Here is a 25,159-nt window from a genome sequence, read left to right on the forward strand (position 1 = left end):
GCAACTACTCACGGACTCTGTATCAAAGTCCTACCGGTGTATTGTGTCTGTCTCAATAAAATTAATCTCTTTAAAGCCCAGCGTCTCACAAGAATACCTTCAGTGTTCCAGACTACAAGGGCAAATATGTTTTTCAGATTCTGTTTTTATGGACGGATTAAAGTTTATTTTCCATAATAGGGCACCTAATAAAACTCATAAAGCTCTGTCAGTCTTACAGCTGGTGGCCTCATTTAACACTTTCACTTCGTAAATCATTTTACAACTTACCAGGTGTTTCCAAAACTGAAAGGAGAGGAGGGGGGGGGGGGAGAGAGAGCAAGAGGGGGGCAAAGAGAAATTAAAGTCACTTAAAATATAGATACGGTCCTTTGGCGGTGGGTGCGTTTGCACTGTCGCTTGGAAGGGCTTCAAAGAAGGTGCCGGTCCCGACGGGGGAGAAAAGCCTTTTAATCGGGATTTCCCACGCTCTTTTGAAGTGAGGAGGCTCGTCCCCACGTGCAGCGCAATCAAAGCCGCAGGGTGATTAGCGGAGCCCGCTAACGTGTGCGACACGCTCCGCGCCCCGCCCTGCCCCGCCCCGCCCCGCCCCGCCCGGCCCCGCCCCGCCCCGCCCCGCCCGAGGGGTGCCCCGGGGTTCGCCCAGCCGGGCAGCGTCAAAGGGGCCCCGTTACCTCCCGCAGCCCCAGAGGCTGCCCTGGGGATGGAGGGGACGTGCTCTCTCTGGCCGAGCGTGGCCCTGGGGTCCCCCTGCACCCGACCCCGGTACCCCTTACCCTGCCCCAGGGTCCTCACGCTCCCAGCCTGCACCCCACCCCAGCTTCCCTGCACCCATCCCCAGGGCACCCCCACACCCAGCCCTGGGGTGCCCCGTTGGTGTCGGTGGGGTCGCTTTGCCCTAAGACCCAGCGCAGGCAGGGCTAGCAAGGCTTTAATCTGCCCCCCCTGTTTGTAATTTCATTATTGGATCGGCTCCCTCCCCCAGGCGCAGTAGGTAACAAGCCTCTTAAAACTTTCATTGCTGTACTTGAGAAGTGGTAAGTATGAACGTGGACCTTTGGTAGACATTTTACTCTAAAAAGCAACATGGTTTAGGCATGGATGTCATTAACTGGCAATTTCATAAGCATTAAGTGCTAAAACAAAGGAACCAAATAGGATCCATATGTTCGAGGTAAACCTGCTAAAAGTCTTTCAAATGGGAAACCATAAATATATAATCCCCCTCACACTCTCCGTGAAACTGCTGGGAATGAAATACTTCACTAGCAGAGAGACTATTGATTATTTCTGAAGTCCAAACTGTTAGGCTCATCCAAAACTAAGGGACTAAAGGCAGCTTTTTCTCCAGTTCTCAGTAAGAGCCTGTCTGTCCCATGCTCCCTCCTCCTCTTCCTCCTCCTCCTCCTCCTCCTCTTAGACCCCGTCCCTTTACGCCTGCCAGGCTGGCAGCAGCAGGGCCACGAGTGGGAGGGTTGCGTGCCTGCTGCTCCCCGTGTGATTGTGAGCGGCTGCTTCGGTCCCACGAATCCTTCCCGGCTCTGATTTCTGTTCCCAGCTCTGATTTCCCTGCTGGGGAGCTACACTAAGAGTTGGTTCCCCAGGTGCCACCTCGGGCACCACCGATCCCCCAGGGTGGTGAGTCTCAGCGTTAGACGCCCTTCTTTCTTTCCCTACTTTCCCCTTGCATATGCTGTGGGTGCCAGGATAACCTCACGGTGCTTCGGCTGTGAAAGCAGAAACCGTATTTTTTTAATTCTCGAGCCATACATCATTCCTGTGAGGTGCAGGGTGCTTCTTGGTCGGTTGTTCGATTCCCATGAGCAGCAACGCAGGACAACTAGTGGAAGGGATGAAGCTCCCAGGGGACCTGAGTCTCCCTTGGGTGTTGTGTGTAGTGACCAAATTACAGTCCTTCTGCCCCCAAAATGCTCGTTCAGGTCTGGCCAGAGTTAAATACCGACTGCGAGTTACTCGTGGAGTTACTCAGCAACCGCGATAGGGATTTTTTAATTTTTCACTAATACTCATGCAATCAGGATCACATCTATGGTGGGTTGGGGTTGTCCCAGCTTAGGTGAGGTGGTTTTGTCTTTTCTGGGACTTTTTGCTTTATTTTTCTTGCCTTGAGGAGAGAAGCGTTGTGTAATGTCTCCTCCAAAAAGTCCTCTGCAAGGGCGGGGGACCCAGAAGGTATTTACTGCCTGGTTCTCCTTACTCTGAGGACTGAAAAGCTTTAAACTGAAGTCCTGGGACTCTCCCTGTGTGGAAATGGAAGTGCCTGCAGGGAAATGGGATCACTTGCAACATGTGGGTAGTCCGAGTGGTCATCTAGTGGTCTTTCTCTGATCACAAGCTACTACCAAAATTTGGTTTTCAGCTTCCCTTTGGAAAAAACACTAGGTTTTGCTGGCTTAACTCTAACTGGGACTGGTCTTTAAAATCAGTAGATGAGAAGAATGATGCCCTTCTCCTCTTGTAAAACCCAGCAGAGCCAGTGGCTTGCAATGAATTGTGTAGCTGGAAGGCTTAGCTCCATTTTACTGCTTGCAGGACATTTTCAAGCAGATCAGAATTTCCTCTAATTAATCCATTATTTGAAATTATTAGTCACAGGACTTCTGTTAATGTTCTTGGCCAAGGGTAGCTTTTGGCAGGTGGGACTCGTGTCTGAAGAGGGAGCATGGATGGACAATGCAGAAGCCTCTAATTCGGCTGCCCCCCTCTCTTCCTGCACAGAGGAGACGGGGATGGAGAATTCCCGTCCCCATCCAGCCCCGCTGGGCTGTGGGTACCATTTCCACAAAAACAAATGAAAGGCAGCTAGCAAGGATTTTAACCTGGGGATGGGGCAGGGGAGCGATCTCAATTTAGAACAACATCTCAAGGGATGGGGCAGATTGTCCATCGCTTGGTATCCCCGGATGCCCTTTCTGGTAAGTACGTGGAAGCCAAGCACAAGCTGCCGAGCCGCCTCCGGTGCTAATTTCTGCAGTGTAATAGTGGCTGGCAATACGCAGAGGTCTGCATAGACGATCTAATGATTCTTTCTGGACTTCAACATGATGAATCTATAAAGCATGTATTGCTGTAGCAGCTAGGTGCAATTTTAGAAATGTTAATGAGTAATTACATAAAGGTTGTCCACAGTCATTGATGTTAATCACTGTTCTTTTGCCAGGGATAATTAAGATGACACTTCAGCAGCATCAGCCAGTGGCTCCCGCCGTCTCTGCTGTCTCCTTCTCCCCTCCCAGCTCCTGCCACGGCTCTCACCCTCCTTCAGGGATCTTCTTGACTACCTTCATTCCTCCCATGCTCTTAGCCCCCCAGTTTTTCTGAAGGGCCTGAGTGATTGTGGCCTGGGGATTTTTAAGCTACGTATGAGCATTTCACATGGTCTTGTGAGGGTAAGCCGAGGGTGCCGGGAGAAGCGGATCTGGATAATGCGAGGCAGTGATCTGCTGCCTCCATGCTTCTGCTCAGAGCATCATGGCACTCCACGCCATTCTGCAGGTAATTTGCTTAGACAATATGTGCAAGTTACTTCACCTTTCTTCAGTCTCCACCCCACGAAACAGCTGGTCGTCCCACCTTTTTTGCCTTTTTGCGCATCTTGGAAACCTCTGATGAAAGGATCACGGCCAGTATTGATGACTACGGAGGAGCTGGAATAACAGCTGCATAAGTATAAGGTTTGTCGCAATAAAACTTAAAATTTTATCTACATTTCACTCTTCGGCCTGTGATCAGATGCTGTTCAGCGTACGCAGGTTTCAAGCGACGGAAAGCCTACGATGGAGGTTTTAGCAGAGGAGAGATACCCTGGCTGTGCCACTGAAATGTGTGGGTGGGTGGGTTGGGGCGTGAGTTCGTCTCATGCCTCTCCCGCAGATTTCCTGGGTCAATGAGCCGAACTGCCCGCGTGCTGGTTCCCCGGCTGTAGGACAGCGAGGTGAGGACTGTGTGACCTCTTCAGCTGCAGGGACCGTGGAGTCACGTTGGGATGGGAAGGCCAACCTAAGGTGTCTAAAGTTGGATCACCCGCGGGGAGCAGGACCTCCCGGCAGCTTGCACCATGCACCGTGAAAAAGATCTGTTCTGCTGACTCGGAAGCTGCCCAGAGAGGACATCTCTCTTGTCACTACAGATCCTCAGGGATGCTCTTTGCTTTGGGGATGGGAGGAAGAATGCTCTTTCATCAGCTAAGGGTGGCAAGATACCTGAACCCCCCACTCCTTTGATCTTCCAGGTCTCCATCTTTAGGACTGATAAATATATCTAGAGGTTAGATTTGAGGGTTGATTCTAGCAGCAGAGCAGTACAGGATAATGTTGAAAAAGCTTAAAGTGCTCTTCTGCAAAACCTGTTAATCCTGTGCCTCCGACAGCTCCACGTCAGCCTTGGGTAGCCCTGGCTCCTCCCTGGAGGAGGCCATTTCAGGGAAAGTGTTACTCAGCATCCGTGAGGGTGTCAAAAACCTGGCCAGGAATAAAGATTTGCTTCTCCAGCCCGTAGCAGTCCGAAGGCTCCTTTAAACTCACAAACCTGGTGAACAGGGCAGCCCAAGAAACATCGAAGGGTCTAGTGTCTCTCTGGATCCGATTCTCACATTGCTTTCAGACCACAGATAAGAAAAATGAACTGATTCAAAACCCACAGCAGCTTTTGAGCCAACCTATTGCCTGCTGCTCAAGCTCTGAAGTGCTGGTGAGGAGCTCCCTAGAGCCTCCCTCGACAGCTTTTATCATCGTAGGAAACGCTTATGATTTGCAACTGCTGCCCCTGCCTTTCTGCACTGCTCCCTAATCTCTGCCGCACTGTACCTGCATAATCCTTGGTGTAATAAAAATCTTCAAGAGACCAACAGACTTAGTTTCGAACGTTTAGTTGGGGAAATCTGGAAAGTAAACACCACCTAGTCAACATTGTAAGGGTGAACTGAACTAAAGAGTAAAGGAAAAAAAAATCCGTTCAGAATCTAAGGCTTTGGCTGAGGAGGAAACGTGATTTTGTGGACTAAGACACAAGCCTAGAAAATGCAATCAAGATGACTTATTTTTCCCCAAGGTGACACCGAGCATATCTTGACTTATTGTCTCTATACTAGAAAAATGCATTGCTCCATCCCCCGACTGTAACTGAAGGCTCTTCCCGCAGTGGGCTTCACTGCCTCCTAACAATATTCCCTGTTATTTTACACCGGAGCCATGTGTGACTGCACGCCCAAGAGAGATTTGAAGGTATTCTTACTGTCTGAACAGTAAAAGGCCCATAATGGATTTTTTAATGAAAAATGTGGCATGCTTGGAAATCTTTCACTTATGAAAATGAAACAACCATTTCACTGTTAGTGACAAAAGACTTTAAAGGAACTATCCAAAATGGGTCTGTCTTTGTAATTTTACTCTGTACCTCTCATTCTAGTTACATTACTTAGTCATTTTTTAATGTATTCACTTTGAGGTCCTCCATTCCCATGGGGTGAGCTGGTTCTGGTGTGTCAACTATTTTGTCCTAGGACCCAAGGTTTAAGGAATTTTTGGTGCCAGCTGGCTCTTCCTAAGCTTATTCTTGATAGATGCTCATTTCATTTCCTTCAAGTGTTATTAGGGAAACAACATGATATCCGATTCTGAATTGTGCATGCCTCTACATTAGCGGTACGCTACTGTAATTAGTTTTAAAGCAAGGCTGCAGGTTACACCAGAAGTCGAGGATAGCACAGCTGTTTTATATGGGCAGCTGTGACATCCATGTCTGCGGGCCTCACGGTAAGCTAAGCTTTACTGGAGGGAGAAGGAAAAGTTACTCCAGGAGATGAAATCACAAAAAGTGGCATATGGTAAAAGAGTCACATCTCTACCTACAATTCCTGAAATCAGTCCAACCAAAAACATCTTGGGTAAAACTGACACCCTGCCTTTGGAAAAGTGACCCTACGGATCAAATTGTCTCCTGAAAACAAAATTGCTTCATCTACTGCAGGAAAAAAATCACGTATTGATTCTCACACACACAGGATGTAGCCAGGCGCTAAGCCGCTATTACACTCAATGCAAAAAAAATTTGAGTATTAGAGTTGCCACTCGCCTATTTATTAAGCCGAAAGCACCGTCGCACACATTTGGCACCGTGCTGCTCCCGGGCTGTAACTTTTCACGTGCAAAGTTCACCCGTAGAACAATGCGAATCAAACGATCCCAGATGTGCTTTAAGCACAGTATTGGGTTGCACACCTTCGCCGGTGCGAGGCAGGGCAGACCTGCTTGTGTCTGCGCTTTCAGAGCACAACTGATATCAACCCGTCATCCCCGGTGTGCAGGACAATGGAAAAACGTCAAGTTGAAAAAGCCCTGCAGATACTTGGCCCATTCAGGTGCGGTGTTAAAACCCTGCCAAAAGGACTTGCGTATGATTTATCAGCGTAACACTCTGGCCAAAGCTAAAAACCAGACTTTACTGCCCTGTTAATTTTGATACAGAAAACAGAGAAAGTTTAAAACATCGCTGTCCAGCTTAAAAGAAAACAAAAATTGAAACCACGGTAATAGCTATGAGTGGATAGTGCTGTTTAAAGGGGGAATTGAAATCTTCTGCTACATAGTTAAAAAAATCAAAGATGCAGGTTTTAGTTAAATGCATCTAAAGCAAATCATGCCGTATTTTCCACTGGCTTGTCTGGAGTAAGGATTAGTGTTGCAACCATAGCTGCTTGGTTTTCCAGGGTAGTGTATTTTCACCAGTTCAAAGCCCTTTTCTCCTCATGAAGTAGTAACTCCCCCAAACCTCCTTTATGGAAGAATTTTGGACATTCTAAGCGGCACCTCTCTTACTGGAACCATCAGGGAACATTTCTCTCTGAGGTTTGATGTTGGCTGACAGACTAACACTCCGTAGGAAGAAATCTCAACATGCTGTGTTTTGTGTGTGTGTGTGTGTGTGTGTGTGTGTTATCAAACATTTATTCCGTGGCAGACAAAGCAAAATGTGTCCAAGCCTGGTGTAACTTCTCCAGCAGCCTCTGCTGGCAGTCAGTGCTCAGTGTGCAGTTTTGCAGAAAGCCACTTGCCAGCATTCAGACTTGCTGCTGTTACAGAGAGACCTTAGAGCACTGACAACCCTGCTATAAGGAGGAGATACTTTGGCAGGGCTAGCTTTGCTGGTGACAAGTTTTTTCTCCAGGTTTAAATATGTGAGAGAGATATATAAATAGAAAAGTGTATTATATAAAATATATATCTATACATGCATTTATACATATATAATATCTATAAAATAGATTGTGTAAATATTTAATATAAATATATATTAAGATCATCCCAGCTTTCCTTTTCACAGGTGCCTTATATCCTTGGGATGCAACTGGACCACAGAAGCGACAGCTTGCAGATGCATACGTACAACCGTAGCACACTCTGATAGGTCTTCAACCTCCATCAAGCTGTGGCAGTTTGGCCAGCAGGACCACGGAAAAAACTGTTAAACAAAGCAAGATCCAAGACTCAGGAATTCATATTTATCTTAGGATTGTCAAATTTCTGTCTGACAGTTATTCCCTCACTGAATCACAGTGAGAGGACGGGACTTTCGCAGAATCACCCGCAGCAACTGTCCTCCACTGTGACTACGGCACTGCGGACTGGCAGTGTATTTTGGCTGCTTTCCTTGAAAATTCAGTTTAAAAAACAAATTACGTTTATACATAAGTGTGACAAATGTAAAAGCTGCAGGCAGGTAAAATCTGTTTTCTTCAGAAACAAAGCAACGGCTCTAACAACTGTAAGTTTGAACAAAACAGACGAGCTGTTTGGGATAAATAATAACTAATGCAAGTCTCAGTTTAAAAAAAATTAGTAATTTTAGACTGTAAGGTTAAAACCATCTCCTCTAATTGCATAGCAACACCTGCATCACACCACCTCAGGCAGCTGCAGCAAGTGAATAGACTCGGACCCATAAAACACTAGGCAATCTTTCCATGGGCAGCAAAGGGTGGTCAATTCTGATCACCAAGCAAAGCATTCAAACAAGGAACCAGCAGCCTGTCACATTTAATTTAAGGAAGATGTTTCAAGATTTATCTCGAGGAGCAAAGTTGCCTCAACCTCCCAGCTAGAGCAATGTGTTTCCATTTACGTATTATTAAACCACAAACACGTTGAAATGCTAGGTCTACCTAAACTCCTGCAAAAAAGGTAATTAATTAGGTGGCTGCTGCAGTCTAGGGGGAGCAATTTTTACTCACCGAGGTCCCACGCATTCCACAGCAGCCAGTTTCTAGGGGCTTGCACTGATTTTCTCCCGAGTCGAGCCTCCAAAACTAAAACACGAGGTTTGGCACAGTTGTTTGCAACGGAGCTGCTTACATGCACTCTCTTAAGTTGTGACTTCTGTATCCATCAAAATAGCGTCAATTTGTCTGCTGCCCTTACTTTTGTTAATTGGTATGAATTTCAGAAATATTTTAATTAAATTTTTTTCCTCTTCTGCCTGCTGCACATAAGATGCAACTGAGGGGTAATGGCCAGTTTTGTGTGCTTAAAAGCTGCCAGTGGTATGAAACAGGCATCTTGCTTTGTTCTTTTGACAGTAATCTCTTCTGTGCTAGTTGTTACCATGCTAGTGTAACCTGGGAGTTTGAAACCAGGTCTCTCTGCTCAAAGGACACCTTCTTCCCTACAACTTGCCCCCTCCAGCAGAAGAAAGGTGAGAAAAACAGCTCCCTGGCTGCTGGTGAAGCACTTCTCTGCCTGAAAACATTACTCATACAACTGAGCATCATACAACAGAGTATTCTACATTCAACTCCTTGATTAAAAAACAGAAAAATAATTATTGTCCACCTCTCTTGCTGCAGAACTGAAGATTTTCTAGACGATGCCTACTGCGAGCAAATTTTCCCAACAGGGACAGATCCAAAGCAGCTGAATAGATCAATTGGTATCAAATGCAATTAGGAAGCACTGTGAGTGGACTATTGAACACCAGAGGGCAAGCCTGGTTATAGAAATAGGGCTGGCAGCTCTAGCACAGGTAGATTATGCAGCTGCAGTGCATATCGTAGACGGGAAAGTGCTTTCCCCCTTCCCCTCAATTTAAGGTCATTCCCTTCCTGGCAAGCCAGCTACAGTAAAGCTAATACAAACAGCAAAGCCTTTAGAAAAATTGCAGTTTAATGTGTAGTGGTAAGGTGACAAAAGAAACAAACCATTAACACTGAGTGTTACAGAAAGAAATGTTTTAAAAAAAAAAAGTACATCTGAATGGAAAATGCAAGCAAATTCTTAAGGAAGGTATTATCTTATTAAAAGACTCATACTGATATTATTCTTTATGCCTAGAAAAATCTGATTAGCACAAGTGATTAGGCAACTCCAATTTTAAAGCTGCAAAAAACAGGTTAGAAAAGCAATAAAACTATGCTATCATCTCTAAACCCAATATAATTGGGCAAAGTCAGATCTTCAGGTCGTTTTACTACAGCTTCAAATCCAACTGAAGATCTTTTCCTGACCCACAGTCAGGTAAACAATTCACAGAATTAGCAGATAACTTCCAACACTTTAAGAAAAAAGTTGGTTTCTTCCAAAACTGACTCACCAGTACTTATGCCATCTAGCGGCCTGTTCCTTCAGGCAAGTACAACGATTAGTTATTAAGAGTCTTTGGTTAAGGCTGCTCCTTTAACATACAGTGGTCAGTATTATGCTATTATTTTAAATGGAAGGTTAGAATATGCAATGCAGAGTGCTACTGCTGACTGGGAGTATCACAGAACAGAAATTCATCCTCTTCTCCAGAGACTAACCACCAACACGAAGCACTCCTACTAAAAAGGGACATGACAAAAAATACATTTTCTCTTTCCTCAAAAAGGCCTGGTATCAGCTTCAATTAAACCTGTAACTAGTGTGTAGAGCAAAGTAACTCTTTACATCAAAAAATGGATCCTTTAGAACAACATGGCTCTCCTCGTTCTCAATTATTTGGGTCTGAAAGACTAAAAAACCTTTGCATCTTCACAGAGACTGTTTTTCTACATGTTTTATTAGAAAAACAGAACTATAGCTTCAATTTGGATTCTTTTGCTTGCAAAGCCTTGGTTGCTAGTTCAACTCTTTCTTTTAATAAGCTAGCTTCTTCAGTATTTTTTTGGGCTTGTACATTTTTCAGTAAGAAGTGGGTAAGGAAGAGTTTCAAGCCTTCCCGTAGCATTCCCAGTTTGGGGTTGTCAGACAGCCTGTAAAGATAGAGATCAAAACCAGTATTTAGTTCTCCACTGTTTCAGAAATGTCTTCATTTTTTTTTTTTTACCTTCTTCAAATAGAGATGTAGAAAAAAATCCAACCTATAAAAGGAGCTTTTCTGAAAAGGCTTTCAAGTTACCAGCAAGTCTACATTGGTTTGGCAAACAGCCCAAACACACTCAACATACAATGGAGTACTGGAACCTTAGACTTGCTTTATGTAAACAATTACATTACAGCAAAAAACAAGACAAACAGAATGTTTGAGCTTCCTTGTGTTGCAGTGTAACATCATCACAGTAACGGCTGAAACATCATCACCCAATTTTTTCTAACTTCATGTGACATTGCAAGTTTAACACAATAAAATCATGGAATCACAGAAAAATTTAAGTCAGAAAGGATGTTGGCAGGTCATCTTGTCTGATCTCCTGTTTAAAGCTGGACTAACACCCAGATGTAGTCAGGTTGCTCAGAGTCTTATCCACTCACATCCTAAGCATCTCCAAGGATGCAGATTTCCCAGCCTTTCCAGGCAACCCTGTCCCATATACAAAAATAAGATTTTCCAGACAATGTTGATTTGAAAAAACAAAAACAAAAACCCAAACAATCTCCCCCCCCCCCAAACCTTTCCCTCATCAGTATTTCTTTCTTTTTCCTTCTTACGCTAAAGAGACCATCTCGCAAAGACTGCTGATAGAGTGAATCCCACTGCACACAGATGGTAAAGCAGTAAGGAAAGCAGGTAATTACAGAGCTCTGCTCATGAAAATCCTATGACCAAAATGATACGTTATCTGAAAGCCTTATTTTGTATAACACTTCTCACAGTTGTATCTATATCAGAGCCTGTACTAACATACAAATGATATGCTTCCCCCCACTAACCCAGGAGAGTTTACTTTTTAAGGGATGGATGGCTGATCTTTGGAAAAGGCACTGTATAATTCCAAACAAAATAAGCAAACTTATCTTCTTAATTACTACTCACCAAGGGTTCCCTGGATATCTCTTTGATCACTTACCTCACAAAAATGTCACTAAGTTCTTCAGCATCCGTTTTGATTAACAGCATGCTTAACACTTGTCGCAAGAAACGGACTTTGGTTTTATCTAGTTCGCTGAATTCAATTACCTAGTAGAGAGAGAGGGAGAATTAGATTAATTCAAGTATTTTAGACAGCTGAATTCTCTTCTAAACGAACAGCTTTTAGCACACCAACTGGCCTCTTATATATACCAAGTCTTAAGTTTGGCACAGAAGAATTAGCTGAGAACACTGCCTCCAGAAGTCAATCAACAAGGAATGCAGAGAAATTTCTAAGGAATAACCTCTCTAGTTGTACCAGAAATCCGGACATAATTTCTCAATTGGATAAATACTTTAGAATTACCTAGGACAATCCATATAATTGCCTGTTTAACACATTTCGATTATTCTTCTAATAAAATTCTATGGACTCCCCACTCTGAAATGCAAGTGATCAGTAGATTTCTTTCTGTTCTAATAAAAATCAACATCAGCTAAAAAGCACAGCACAAAATCCATTGACAAAGCCTCTTAATGAAAGGGCCTCAGTTCCAACTCTGGACACTCGAGAAAATAATCTTACAGCTGCTCTAGATATAGAACTATAGACTTTCTGTACACCCGGGTCACCACAGGTTCCCTTTTCCCCAAATGACAGCATTACCATAATCAATTGGATTAATTTGGTAATTTTAGAACAAGTTTTGTCTTAGCTTACTACCATGAACAGCTAAAGTACCAGCTAGGTAACAGAGAAAATATATTTTCCGTAGAACTAGCAAATGCAAGGAAAACACAGAAGTATTTTGAAAAGAAAGCACACCAACCTTGAGAACTGAAAGTGGCAATGATTTTGTCCTTAACAAGTGAGCCAACAGTGAAACCAAGTTGGAGATGGCAGTGGCTGACAGGTTTTCTAAGTCTCTGATTTTGTCCCAAATACTAAACTGAAATGTCACCTAGGTGTCAAAGGAAAAAAAATTCCTACAAATCAAGGACTGTTTAAATGTATAACAACGTAAGAAAACCTTTTGACCTTCTATTCTCTATAAGCCCTCTGTTAATTAACAGAGATGCTTGATCAGACCGTTCAATTCTTTTAAAATGCGTAAAATGGATGAAAGCAAACCTTTGGCAGTAGTTATTTTATTTCCTATTCAGATCTGACCACGAGTATGCCTTACTGAATGCACAGGTATACCAGCAAAATTTTTCCTCAGTATCAAGATTTAACAGGCATACCTCCATTCTCAGGTACTTAATAACTGTTTTCCTAACCACAATAATGGTTAAAAGAAAGCAGAAACAGATTTTTCTTCACCTGAAATCGCCTTTCACATTTGCAAAACTTGTCAGCCAAAAACGCATAGAAGGGGTTATACGTCTTCTCCTGTAAACAGCAGTAAAGGATAACATGAACAATTTCTCTCTCCTGCTGATCTTTCAGTCCGAGCCTAAAATTTAGCAAAAGAATGAGAATCGTTTAGTAAGGAAAAAAAATACTGCCATAAACTAAGAGCTACAGCCAACATCTGAGAGTAATGCTTAAAAAACGCCCCAAACACCACATTAAATTTTACTTGTTAGAAAGTTTTTACAAAGTCTTTAAAACACTGAATGCACTCAAACCCTTATGACTGTGGGCTAAATCAGTATCCTGGTATTGCAACATGGAAATGCTACAGTATTATCAGTGTTAAAGGAGTGGCTGCAAAAGCACGACCTCAACAGACAGAATTGGAACAATACAAGTATAATTACACCCTGGGGAAGAAAAGGTAGCCCACTCCATGTTTGTAGCTCTCCATGAAGAAAAACGGAGGAGAGGGCACTGTCACTATGGAGTCTTGTGCCTTTGAACCCATCAGTTGCACCACAGCAAGCGCTGCTGCACGGTGTAGCAATACAAAGGTTCAATAGTGAAACAAGAACTGTAGGACCCTGTTGCGCTTATCTCACACTTGTACCTATGGTCATGGGAGGAAAACCAGCCTTTGGATTATTATTAGCCTATTTAGAGAAACACATCCAGGGCCCTTCACTTCTGTGGTACTTACTAGGGATAAAAAAAATATTTTAAGATGTTTTCCCTATTTAGCTGGTGATATGCATCTTTTCATCTCTAGGTCAAGTCCACACTACATAATACTTGAAATTCATTATTGTTTGATAGTAGCCTAAGAGGTTGCAGTCAGTGACTTCAAAGCACCTTAGGAAAAAAAAGAAAAAAAGCTTGAAGAAAACAGTCAGTGTCAATGAGTACTTATGTTGGCTGCCTCAGCATAAAGGCCAAGGACTGAACAGCCTTCCCACTTGAACAGCTGACCAGTCTAAAAGAGGGCTGAGACACTTTGGCAGGGAATGGTAACTAACTCGCAATGCACCTGTTCTGTGAATAATATGATTTAGGTTCCAGGGCTGCCAAATGCTTGGCAGCGTTAAAACCAATTAAAATGAAAAATGCTTCGTATTATAAACTGAAAAATGTCAAACAAAATTCTTTTCATTGCTTCAAGCTCAAGTTTCATATGGCATTAGTGTAACTCAAGTGTATTTTCTAACTAAGTTTGACTCCACTGGAACTTGCTCTACCATCTGTAGTTTGTCATTGCTTGATTCTAATATCCCTCATTTGTATACACCTCCAGACATCTGCCATTGCATTTGATCACAGATGCACACCAGATTAACAGAGAAAATATTGTCTTTCAGCCAACCCCCTCCTGAATTTATGGTTTTATGATAGGAAAATCTGGGATGATTTCTAGGCTGATTGCTAATGAGTGGTGAAAACTTAGAAGTCTGCTTCTCCAAAAGAGACCAGCCCTGTAAGCGCTGCGTCTGTGGTATAATTTGCTTGCTCTCCCATCAGCCAAGTTCTATCTGATTTTATTAAGAGAGCAAGAAAAGTTTTTTTTTAAAAATACACAGGTTTTCAGCCACTGGACATGCACTTAATAGATAATGTGTGAAGTTACACTGCAATCACTGATCCGGCACACTCTCCTTTTCCTTGTTCATCATCACTTCTATCATGACTTGCTTATTTAGGAAATACTCATATTGCCAGACATTTGTAACCAAGTAAATCAGCACTTTGATGCTCAATTTTGTTCTCTCCTTCACTTCTTCACAGACCTAGCAGTATTTTATCTTTTCAGACCTAGTATTCCTAAACATCTAAAATTTAGGAGCCAGGATTGTCTTCCACTGCTGAGCTTCACCATAAACTTCTACAGATTTCATAAGCCTGATAATCTTTGATAAAGAATATGCAACAACCTCACCTACTAAATCATGAGTTACAGTATTCCCATGGACTTGTATGTCCTGATCACGTTAAGAATTGCCCGCTGTATAGGGGATAACTGCCTCTGAAGTAGGTTATTTATCACCAGCAGAAGCCTGCCTCTAGGTAGGTTAGTTATCATCAGCTGGAAGCCCAAGACTATCACTGCCTTTAGATCAAAAATAGCAACACTCGACCCCACCTTTTAAAAGTCAGATCAAATTATTTCAGTAGATACAATCACGTACTTGCTATCCTGAATTACACATCACAATACAACAGGACATCTAAGACTTTTAGGTTTCAGTTTTTTGTGAGATGTGAAGTTTCTCAAATTCTTCATCTCTATGAAATAGCTTTAAAAATTGCCTCTTCATCAAACTTAAAATGCCTTCATTCCCCCTCCTGTGTGAATCTGTGGTTTGTGAAGGATGTGTGGCCTTTCAGCTGAAATGGAGACACTCTCTTCTTGTCTCCAGTGACGTTCACAACCCTCCCTTTACATTGACACTTCTGCAATCACAAGCTGAGCCACTTCAGAGAGCTGTTCTGCCTTCAAACCAATTACTTTCTTCTGCTGTAAGGAGGAGAAAGACAAGCAAAACTACAGCAGCCTCGATTTAAAATGGTTTAAATTACCATATAACCACACCTCAACTCTGCCAGAGACCTAGCAGCAGATGAATCAACAAGTGCAGTTAAAATATTTCTTTATATATTTCTCATGTTCTTCTTCATGAGACTGATGTCAAACATATGAATATAAATTCCCATACACTCTGGAACATTGAAGTTAATTCCTTCACTGACAATTCTGTGTACTTTCCACTATACTCTGCCAGGTGCGGGCAGATTTGAGAACTCCTCTCTGACTTTGCTGTATAAAAATCAGTATCAACACACACCAGGCAATCTGCAGACAGTTCTTCTGCCAAGCCTGTATGTATATAGATTTGTATACTAGTTTAAATAGCACAGATGAGAGTCAAGGATCAATCTGCAAATTGAGCTACCAGGTCTTGGCAAGAACTGCAGCAGCAGCAGCTAATTTCTTTTAATTGAAGAGGCCATATTAAGATATTGGAATGACTCCATCACAGTCTTAAATCCAAGCTGTGTTTTGCAGAAGTGGCATTTAATCAAATATTAGTTGACTTTATTACAAAGTCTGTTTTGGTTTGGTTAGCAAATTAAATAATTGCATGCCATCCGGGTAAGACAATTCCCTTGAATTACAAGGCTGCAATAGAAAAGTTCAGACCTGATCTCTCCCCTCCCAGTTACTACAGACTTACAATTAATATCCTGACAAACACAAAGAATAGCTTAGTTTGAGCTTTTCCCTGATCACATCTTCTTCTAAAGAGCTGTTTGCCAAGTGGTAAGGAAACTGGTCTTAACATGAAATGTGACTGTGGAACAAATCCAAAGCTAATAAATTCTGCAACAGGGAAGCGGAGGTGCTAGAACACTACCAGGTCATGCAAGTATGGACAGAGACTTACAAGATGGCTTAACAAAGTAGCAAGAAGTAAAGGAAGTGGCAGTAGTATGGAAATCCAGCAACAAAACCAAGAGATGTTCTGAAGGGGTCTGCCTCTGTAAGGAAGCAAGCCTACAACAGACTTCCATCTGCTAGACCAGGATACACATCTTCAATGCAAAAAGATATAGGCTCCGTAAGTCAAAAAATACTGTAAATCAGTTATAGACATGAGTGACAATAACAGGGGCTACTCCTTTCTTCTGATTGCCAGTCAGTTCTGCCTGCCCCCACTAGTCCTTCCACCAGGGTTCTGGTCCCTCTCCTACCCTTTTACCTCATGGGGATCCCTAGCTATGCACTTCTTTAATTTATTATCAACTAAATGCTCTTAAGCCCAGACCAGCAATGTTATTTTTCCAACCCAGCTAATGCTATTTTTAGTTCTGTGCTGTCTTCTGTGCTAGTCTGTACTTACTTGAGAAGCTTTTCAAAGGCATCCAGGAAGTCTTCACTTGTCATCAAGACACAAAAAATACTTCTCCTGATATCAGTGTTCATTCTCTGCTTACGAGCAAGCTCCATTATCTTCGAACTCACCTAAAAAAAAAAAAAAAAAAAAAAAAAAAGCTATTTTATTTATGCTTGCTTTAAGAAAGCTATTTCTGTGCAGCCTTGAATAAGAACATTAATGAAAATCTCCAGTAAACTATGAAGTAGCAATCCAAAGGTTCTGAGCTTTTGTCCAGAGGCAAAGGCATCATCAGGAGCTTTTTCAACCAGGGAAAGATATTTTAACGTATTTTAATTGTGCCAATTATTTTTAAGGCACACATCTCTAATGTAAGTCACTATGATCACCTCACCACACTACTTTTAGAATCAGCTTAGATATATGCCACCCATGGACAGACAACACTACCTGCCAGAATTCATGCTAGCAAATCCACTTTTAAATCAAGTTTCTACTTCAACTTACATGAGTTACTTTTGCAATTCCACAAGATAATAAAAAATAAAGTTATACCATAATATTTGTAGTAACAGCTCTTATGGACTGCATGAGTACATTTTGAAAAACGTAAGAGCAGAATTTACAGCTCAAAAGCTTAGCCTTACAAGAGTCCCTGAAGTTTTTTGTTGGGCTCTGAAATAAACTTACTCACCTATATGAAGAATATTCAAAAGATCACAAACACTTAGCCTTATAAATAGCACTGCTTGGATTTACCTTTCCTATATGCAGTTTTTGCTGAGTCTTGCTGTTTGTATCATCGATCATTGGTGCTCCACTCCAGGATGATCCTACAATCCACCAGCGACCAACCTGATCAGCACTGAGGAGAGATTCCAGGGAGACACGGAGCTGAGTGTCTTTTCCAGAACCGCTGCTGCGAACCTTGAATAACAAATACAAAAAATCCAAAAGCTTTTCTTTGAAGCTTTTTTAAAAACAAAACAAAACAACAAATATTTTAATTAATTAAAATTACTTTAAAACAAATACTTTAAACAAGTAACTTAATCTCCCTCTATACAGATCTTCACATGTTCCCCCCGCAACCCTTAGTTTCAGTCAGCAACCTGAAAAGAATTTACAAGTTTCCCATATGCTCTAATTTCTCAAATACAAGAAGTTGCTTAAAACTACATTTAGAAGCTCTTTTTTATTTAGGAAAAAAAAAAAAAAAAAAGAGATAATCAATTAAAAAATAGCCATCTTCCAATCATAAAACTCGATTAGAATTCAGACTTAATGCTGACATTGAAAAAATCAGTTGCCACATCTTACGATCTGGTCATGATTTTCCTTTTGAACACTTGTTATCAAATAAAATGACATGACAAACTGCCTTAAGTTTTGTACAATTCAAACAACAAAAAGCTTAAACTCTTTGAACACAAAAAGAATTTTCATCAAAAGACTCTAGAAGCATGCTAAGACTGCAAAAATTTAAGAGAGTAAGTTCTACAGAACTAGGTTACCTAGCTTATTTTGCTTGGCCTATTATCACTGATGTGCACATCCTGCACTTGCAAATTTCTGAAAAATAAGACGCTCTAAGTGTTGTAGACAGGTAGGGTAATTTTCAGGTTGGTGATACCTGGACTCTAAAACCAGATTCAAGTCCTGTGAAAATGAATTAGTTCTCAATCCAAAGAGACAATTACTTTCAAGCATTTTATACTGGGTTGTTCTAGACAAACTGCCCCCTCTTCGCAAAAGAAACCCAAACAAACAAAAAACCAAAACCCAAGAAAGAAAAAGCATCCAGGTTTTCAGAAGCATTAGACTTCCAAAATAACTTTGGTGAAGGTAGCAGCAGGTGCCTGCATCCAAAAATCTATGGAAAAAAGAACTTGTCATAATGACTCATTTCTTCTGCATAATCATTAAACATCCCACAATCTCTTTTTCAAGTATAGGACTTTGAGGCAAAGTCTTTGGCTAAGTATTATGTCCTTTCTCAAACTGTTCTGCAGAAGGCTGGTTGACTGCTGACTTAACTTGGACACAGGAGATAATAGTTAATGATCTAAGAAGTGATTTTTGTCCCCAAGAGTTTCATACTGTTAAATGAGTTAAAAAATACTATAGCCATCAAGCCAACGTACAATACAAATAATTACTTCTGGTTTAAGAATAACTATGCTATGTATGTCAAGAAAGTTCTCACCAGTGTTCTTTGCAATTTGCGGAGTTTTTCAACTGGTTCAGGATCATAACCAGGAATCTTACGCATGTCATTATTCCTTAGTGCCAACATAGTATCTAGCATAAAACGAACCTATTGGGAAAATAAATATTTCTGCAGATTATGTGCCGTTAAGTTTATTAAATAGAGAGTGTACTTTGAAATTACTATTCTGTGAGAATAAGCAGCTCAGCTGGCAATATACATCAAAACTTAGATTACATGAATACAAATACAAAGAATGATGTTTACTTTAACTCCTACTATATTCATTTGTGTTCAAGCTTCAATTCAAAGCTTAACCTGCTAAACATCATGCCTCAGAGACCATTTTTTGAAGCGTACAAAGTACCATGAAACAGAAGCTCTGTCCGTCGCATAAGACATAAAACAGTCCTAGTCTCACCCATTTTGGTGTCTGTGTCCTAAGAACTAATGGAGAAAGATAGGCAAGAAGAATGCAAATAACTGAATGCAACAACTGAACACTAATGGTAACTTAGAATCTAAATATAGAGCAGCCGAAAACATTTTTGTAGATTAACACACGTATCCAAGTGCTTGTTAAATCTATTCACAACAGAAAATGTTCAAAACACACACACATACCCTAGTCTGATCCTGGAGTTTCTTGTCTGCTGTGTTTGCTTTCCTCTGGGCTTCAGTGATCAGTTCCTTCAAAGCCAACGCATCATCTTTTCTTAAGGAAAATCCCACGTTTTTCAGAAGAAACAAAATCAACTCAATCTCTTTTTCAGTGAAAGTGCTAACAAGTTTTTTCAGAATATCAAAGATCAGCAGGGAATGAACCACATGGAAGTTATACAGATGAGCAATCAAGGCAAGCAGATTTTCACATTCTTTCCCTTCAGCATCACTCTTACAGAGTTCATCAAATTTCTTCACCACAGCTTCCAAAAAGTGAGCACCAACCTGGCAATAGTTCCATTAAGGCGGGGTGCGGGGGGGGGGGGGGGGGGGGGGGAGGTGGGGAGGGAGAAAAAAAAAAAATCAAATCCAGAGGTTAACCATAAGTAGATTTTACAGACATCTGCAAAACGTTCATTTGGGGGGCACTGCCACTATTAATTTTAAAGAAATATTGTTGCTCCTCTCAGCCAATATGAATGTTTTACATTTACATATACAAATATCTATGTGGTGTGACATTTTCTTAAAGTCTATGTTATTTATTTACACCTCATACATGCCATCTCATTGCCTTTTGAAGTCTGTGCAAGAAAAGCAAATATTATGAACTTACAGTACACATACATTAGAATTTGTTTATGTAATTTTCGTGGACACATATTAGCATCTTCCCAGCTGCGAGGCTAGCATGCTGTTACTGCTAGTCATTCATCCAGTAAAAGTTCCATGTCAAAAACCAAATGCAGCACAGAGTTCAGCATTCCAAAGCAAAATCCTTAATATAAGGGTAGAAGATAATTTTGTAAACTAACCCCCAACACACCAAGTTTTCACAGTTGCTAAGCATGAGCTTAGGCTGATTTTTGAAGTGGGAACAAGTCTTAGCCATTTGTCAGTGGTACAGATGGGAAAAGAAATTTTGGAATCTCTGTATTTGTGAAGAGAGAACTGATGCTAAAGACTGGAATTATAAAGCATACCAAAATACAGGTAGGTAATGAACACATTACTGCTAAACAAGACACCACCCTCCCCACTCCTTATTATGGTACTAGTATTTGCTGATTGTTCTTATGAAAACCAGAACTCCCAGTAGCAGTACTGACTTGCATTACAAGCCTTGACCAGCTTAGGTTTGAACTATCCAATGATCATGTTGCACAAATGCATGAACACAGTTATTGGAAACCCAACTTCTGCATTGCTCAAACTGATCTTAAATGCAGCTGTGCTATCACACTTTCGTGTAATGCATATTCTACATTTATTTTACAGAAAAAATAATGGGGCTTTATAGTATACTTAAATACTACAGCCTTAGATTCCAAGATGATGTGTAACAGAGTCAGTAGTACAGAATACAGTCTGGATATCATCTATCTACTTCTAATACCTATTAGTATACCTATATCTAAAACCTATTACTAGGTATTTTTGCAAATTTTCAACATTTAAAAAGATTGTGTTTCTCTTCTTAAAACAGCATTGTAATATTACGTTATATTTGCCGTCGCAACTGCCTTTCAAGCAGCAAAGAGGAACAAAAAAAGTTTAATGGCAAGGCTGCGTGGAGAAATCTGCTGTAATTGCATCCATCTGATATTTAATAAGGTTTCAGAGACAGCATTCAGGTCACTATATGACAAACTGAAGAACTGGCATCAATACATCTTTTGCATTCAGATGTAGAAAGAAAATGTCACTTGATGGGAACATGGTGCTGAAGCACCTCTGTTTCTGGAGAGACATTTCACTGAAGTTAGCTAAAATCTTCCCTTTGACATCAGTAGTTTCAGCTTCTTCTTAACTGTAAGCAAGAGATATTTTAATCTCAATCATTCATCAGGCTTAAAAACCCAAGAGAAAAACCTCCAAAAAATTTGCCATGCTTTTTGAAGTTTTGGATATTCTGGAGTCATTGATATACCTACTTAATTCCACTGATGATTTGCATGATTTGGCTTAAAACAGGACTTTTGCCACTGAGGTAAAAGGATTTCTGTAACTGTAGTACTTTCCTTATCCGGATACACAGCGTTGAAGAACAATACTGCCATATACCCAAGAGAACAGAAATGGATTAGTGTAATTAAAGAGGAGAAAACTTGAAGTTTAAACAATTCAGTTTTATGGCTGCAGAAAGATTTTGATGAAAAAAAATGATGCTTTTATAACTGACTAGTGGTAACTCATGGAGGAAATAAATTAATCAGATAAAGCAACAGACTTGGTCCCTTTCACTTGTGGACATGCAGCAAAGAAGCTACAAATACTGATGAAATTCAACTAAAAATGCTTTTTAGTGACAACAATCAAAAATTAAAAAGCAATTCAAACAAAGTATCAAGGAAAACACCCTACAATATGCATTATTAAATAAAATTAGCCCCAAACACAAGAATTACCTCAATTCCTACATTATGATGAAGAACGCTGACCAAAAGGACATGCTCCATCATCAATCTTGCAGGCATGGCAACTGCAGTAACACAAGCATTCATGAGAATATCTGTCAGAGTTTCATTCATGTCCTTTCTGCTGTTGGCCATATAAAGCTCTTCCATCTGTCCACTAATTGAGGACAAATTCAGTTCACTCAACCTATTGAGAAACAAAATCCAATGTTCACTTTCTCTTCTCTTTACACGGTTCCACAATTTTCAATTTACCCAACAAACAACGTATTCTTTTAAGAGAAACTAGCTTGGCTTAAGAAGAAAGATGGAAAAGGTGACTGGAAGGGACCTTTTGTATTTTGCTGTGTTCACTAAATTAAAAAATACAACATATGTTTAATTCTGTTTGGTTGTTTGGGGTTTTTTAGTATTTACATGTAAAAACAGATTTTTTTGCAGTATTTACAAAGCACTCAGTGTGCTTACTCTCACACTGAACAGAGTTATTAAGAAAACAGATTTTGTTCTTAGCAGTTGTAACTACGGCACATCACTGTCTTTGGAGAAATTAAGTATGAAAATTCCTCATACTTTCTAACACATAAAGCATATCAAATTCTAAATGACTGAACAAACTGCATACCACAGTCTGCATTTTACAGATAACATAGAAAAAAGAAAACGCCAATAGGTTTCTTATTTTAAAAATACTGTACAATTAAAATGCATGAAAGTGTTCATTACTTTTTCTGTTCCTCAGTACTTTAAGCTATGCAGTGTTGCTCCTCCTCAGTTGTAGTGCTGGAGAAATTCAATTTTATTTAAATAAAAAAAAAAGAAAATCATACTTTTTTGGGGGGGAGCTATAACTCACACTATGAGGCTTTTTTATGGGCATACTCCAACTGACACTTAGTGAATTATACCTAGCACTTGCAGGCAACTGCTGTGTGGAATTCAGCCCAATCTTAAATTTATTTTCTAGATTTTTCAACTTCTATAACTACCAACTTTGAAGAATTTATATCAACAAAGATAATTATTATTAAGGATAGCAGACATGACTGCCAACTTAAAATCAGCTTGTGAAGAGAAAAGTCACATCCTTGCCACTTTTCTTTGAATGATGAGCACTGTCACATCGAACCAGAAAGATTAATGACTTGCCTTATTACATTACCTGTTAATAAGACCATTCACCATTTTCTTCAGTCTTCCCAATTCTTCTCTCTTCTTGTCATTTAGTGTCTCCTGAGCTTTCCTTACTTGAGGGGGAACATACCTCACAGCACTGTGATTAAGACTCTAACCAGGAAAACAGTAAAATAAGATGCCAAATGAGACTAGTATCTTAAATATTTGAATACAGATATACATTTCTATTTAAGATTAATATGCCAATCTTTTAGTTAAGTATGTATTTTACCCTCTAATAACTTAATGCCAAAGGAACAACTTCATACAGAAAAGCAGCATGCAACAAGTTGCTGCTTACGACCAACTTGATGGCGGCAAACCCCCTCTTCCCTTTACGTGAACTTTCCCTTAAGTTATTGCTATTAGAACCTGACACCTCAGGTCTTGGTTTTAGCACCTGCGGATGTACTAACGGTTTAAGCTGGCGTCATGTGGGCTAAACGACCCGTTCAGCCTCCTCTCCTCCACCCCTGCTACAAGACCTAACACAGGCAGGGCCTCCGGGGTCATCCAGAAGAAGCAACACCTCAGTCTGCAACAGATCCCGATGTTGACGCGAGCCCTCTTTGCTCTTAGCAGAAGTGCTTAATTCCGTTCGTAAACTCTACAGCAAGGGTCGTTCCTTTTGTTGGCTGCTCTCGTACACAGAGCCAGGGCCACATGCCCTCTGCTTTAGGGTGTTACCCGCCAGCAGCCCGAATTGGGGACCCCCCCCCCCCCACGCCTGACAGTTGTCCCTGGGGGTCCGAGGTCAGCGCTGCTGCTGTTCTGACCCACGGCAACACTGCACGGCCCCGCTACTGACAGAAACCTGCTTTACAGAGACGATGTCAACTCTGCTTTAGGGGCAGGTTGCGGCACGTACTTTGAGAAGCAGGTTTGTGCTATCTGAGGCGAACACCCTACCTCCTCCTCCTCCTCCTCGCCCGGGGGCTCGCTGGCCTCAGGCGCCCCGCCGTCCTCCGGGGACGAGGACGAGCTCTCGTTCTCCCACTCTCCGTCCACATCGCCCTCCTCGGAGGGGTCTGAGGCGTCCTCCGGCCCCTCCTCGTCCTCCTCCGGCCCCTCCTCGTCCTCCTCCGGCCCCTCCTCGTCCTCCTCCGGCCCCTCCTCGTCCTCCTCCGGCGCCGGCCGGCCCTCCCGCGGCACCGCCGGGGCCTCCTCCTCGTCGTCGCTGCTCTCGCACAGCCTGCTGAGGCCGGCCCGGCAGCCCAGGGCGCCCAGCACGTAGCCCAGCCCGTCCCGCAGGAAGCTCTGAGGCAGCTTCTCCGCCGCGGCCCCCTCCTGCTTCTTGCGGCGCTTGCCGAGCCCCAGCCGCCGCTCCAGGCGCCGGATCTCCTTCTCCTCCTCCTCGTTGGCCTCCAGCAAGGCCCGCTTCCGCGCCGAGGCGATTGCGGCGGCGGGGAGGGCGGCGCGGGGCGTCGGTGCCGGCAGCGGCGGCCCCGGCCGCTGCTTCCCGGCGGCGGCGGCGGGGAAGGCCGGGGCTCTGGGGCGGGCGGCCAGGGCCGGCTTGGCCAGGGCCGGCTTGGCCGGAGCCGCCTTGGCCGCAGCCGCCTTGGCCGCAGCCGCCTTGGCCGCAGCCGCCTTGGCCGGGGCGGCGGGGGCCTCCACCGGCTCCCCGCGTCGGAGGCGGCGGCGGCGGCTCCGCTTGAGCCTGCGCTTCTCCTTCCTCGCGTCGCGGCGGCTCCTGCGGTTCTGCTTCTCCGAGTCTTTCTGCAGAGACAGCGGCGGCTGGCCGCCGGCTGCCTGCACGAACTCCTGCACCGCCTGCCGCAGTCTGTCCAGCTTCCCGCCGCGACGAGCGCGGGCTGCCGCCGGCCGCTTCATCTTCTCTTCGGCCACGCCGCGCCTGGACGCCGCCATCTTGGGGAAGGGCCGACCTTCCTCTTCCGCCGCGCGGCCGCCATTTCGGGCAGCAGCGCCCCCTGCTGAGTTTCGGCCGCCGGGGCGGCCGCAGCTCTGACGGGATGGTCCTACGCTAAGTCCGTAGACATCCCCTCTTTTTTTTTTTTTTTTTTAAATATATTGTAAGAAAACGTAAGGCTTGTCCTTCTTACAGAAGGGACTGGAACAATTCGTCTGTCGTAGCCCTGGCTGCTGTCACAAGGCCCTAACGCCCACTGGGCGTGAGGTTCTCACACCCCTTGAGACCACGGGAGGAGAG

At 42.6% G+C, this 25,159-nt stretch overlaps 1 protein-coding gene across 3 annotated transcripts; it reads right to left on the reverse strand.

Annotated features, from left to right (window-relative positions):
* Positions 1–9,158: 9,158 nt before the first annotated feature.
* NOM1 (nucleolar protein with MIF4G domain 1) lies at positions 9,159–24,858 on the reverse strand. 3 transcript variants are annotated; one of them, XM_049798790.1, is made up of 11 exons: positions 23,902–24,858; positions 22,979–23,103; positions 21,808–22,003; positions 19,361–19,684; positions 18,734–18,844; positions 17,287–17,454; positions 16,534–16,655; positions 12,605–12,737; positions 12,111–12,242; positions 11,279–11,388; positions 9,159–10,243 (listed from the first exon to the last, which is right to left on the reverse strand). In XM_049798790.1, exons 1-11 carry the CDS (start codon positions 24,856–24,858, stop codon positions 10,066–10,068), a joined length of 2,556 nt encoding a protein of 851 aa, XP_049654747.1. In that variant the 3' UTR covers positions 9,159–10,065. The 3 variants fall into 3 exon arrangements, 2 of the variants coding, with proteins under 2 accessions (XP_049654747.1, XP_049654746.1); XM_049798789.1 differs by having other exon boundaries at positions 22,979–23,101; positions 23,897–24,858; XR_007505832.1 differs by lacking the exons at positions 9,159–10,243; positions 11,279–11,388; positions 12,111–12,242 and adding exons at positions 14,821–15,149; positions 16,078–16,225 and having other exon boundaries at positions 12,648–12,737; positions 22,979–23,101; positions 23,897–24,858.
* Between the last annotated feature and the right edge of the window lie 301 nt (positions 24,859–25,159).

The sequence above is a fragment of the Accipiter gentilis genome, chromosome 4 (genome assembly GCF_929443795.1).
Source record: "Accipiter gentilis chromosome 4, bAccGen1.1, whole genome shotgun sequence".
NCBI classification, from domain to species: Eukaryota; Metazoa; Chordata; class Aves; order Accipitriformes; family Accipitridae; genus Astur; species Astur gentilis.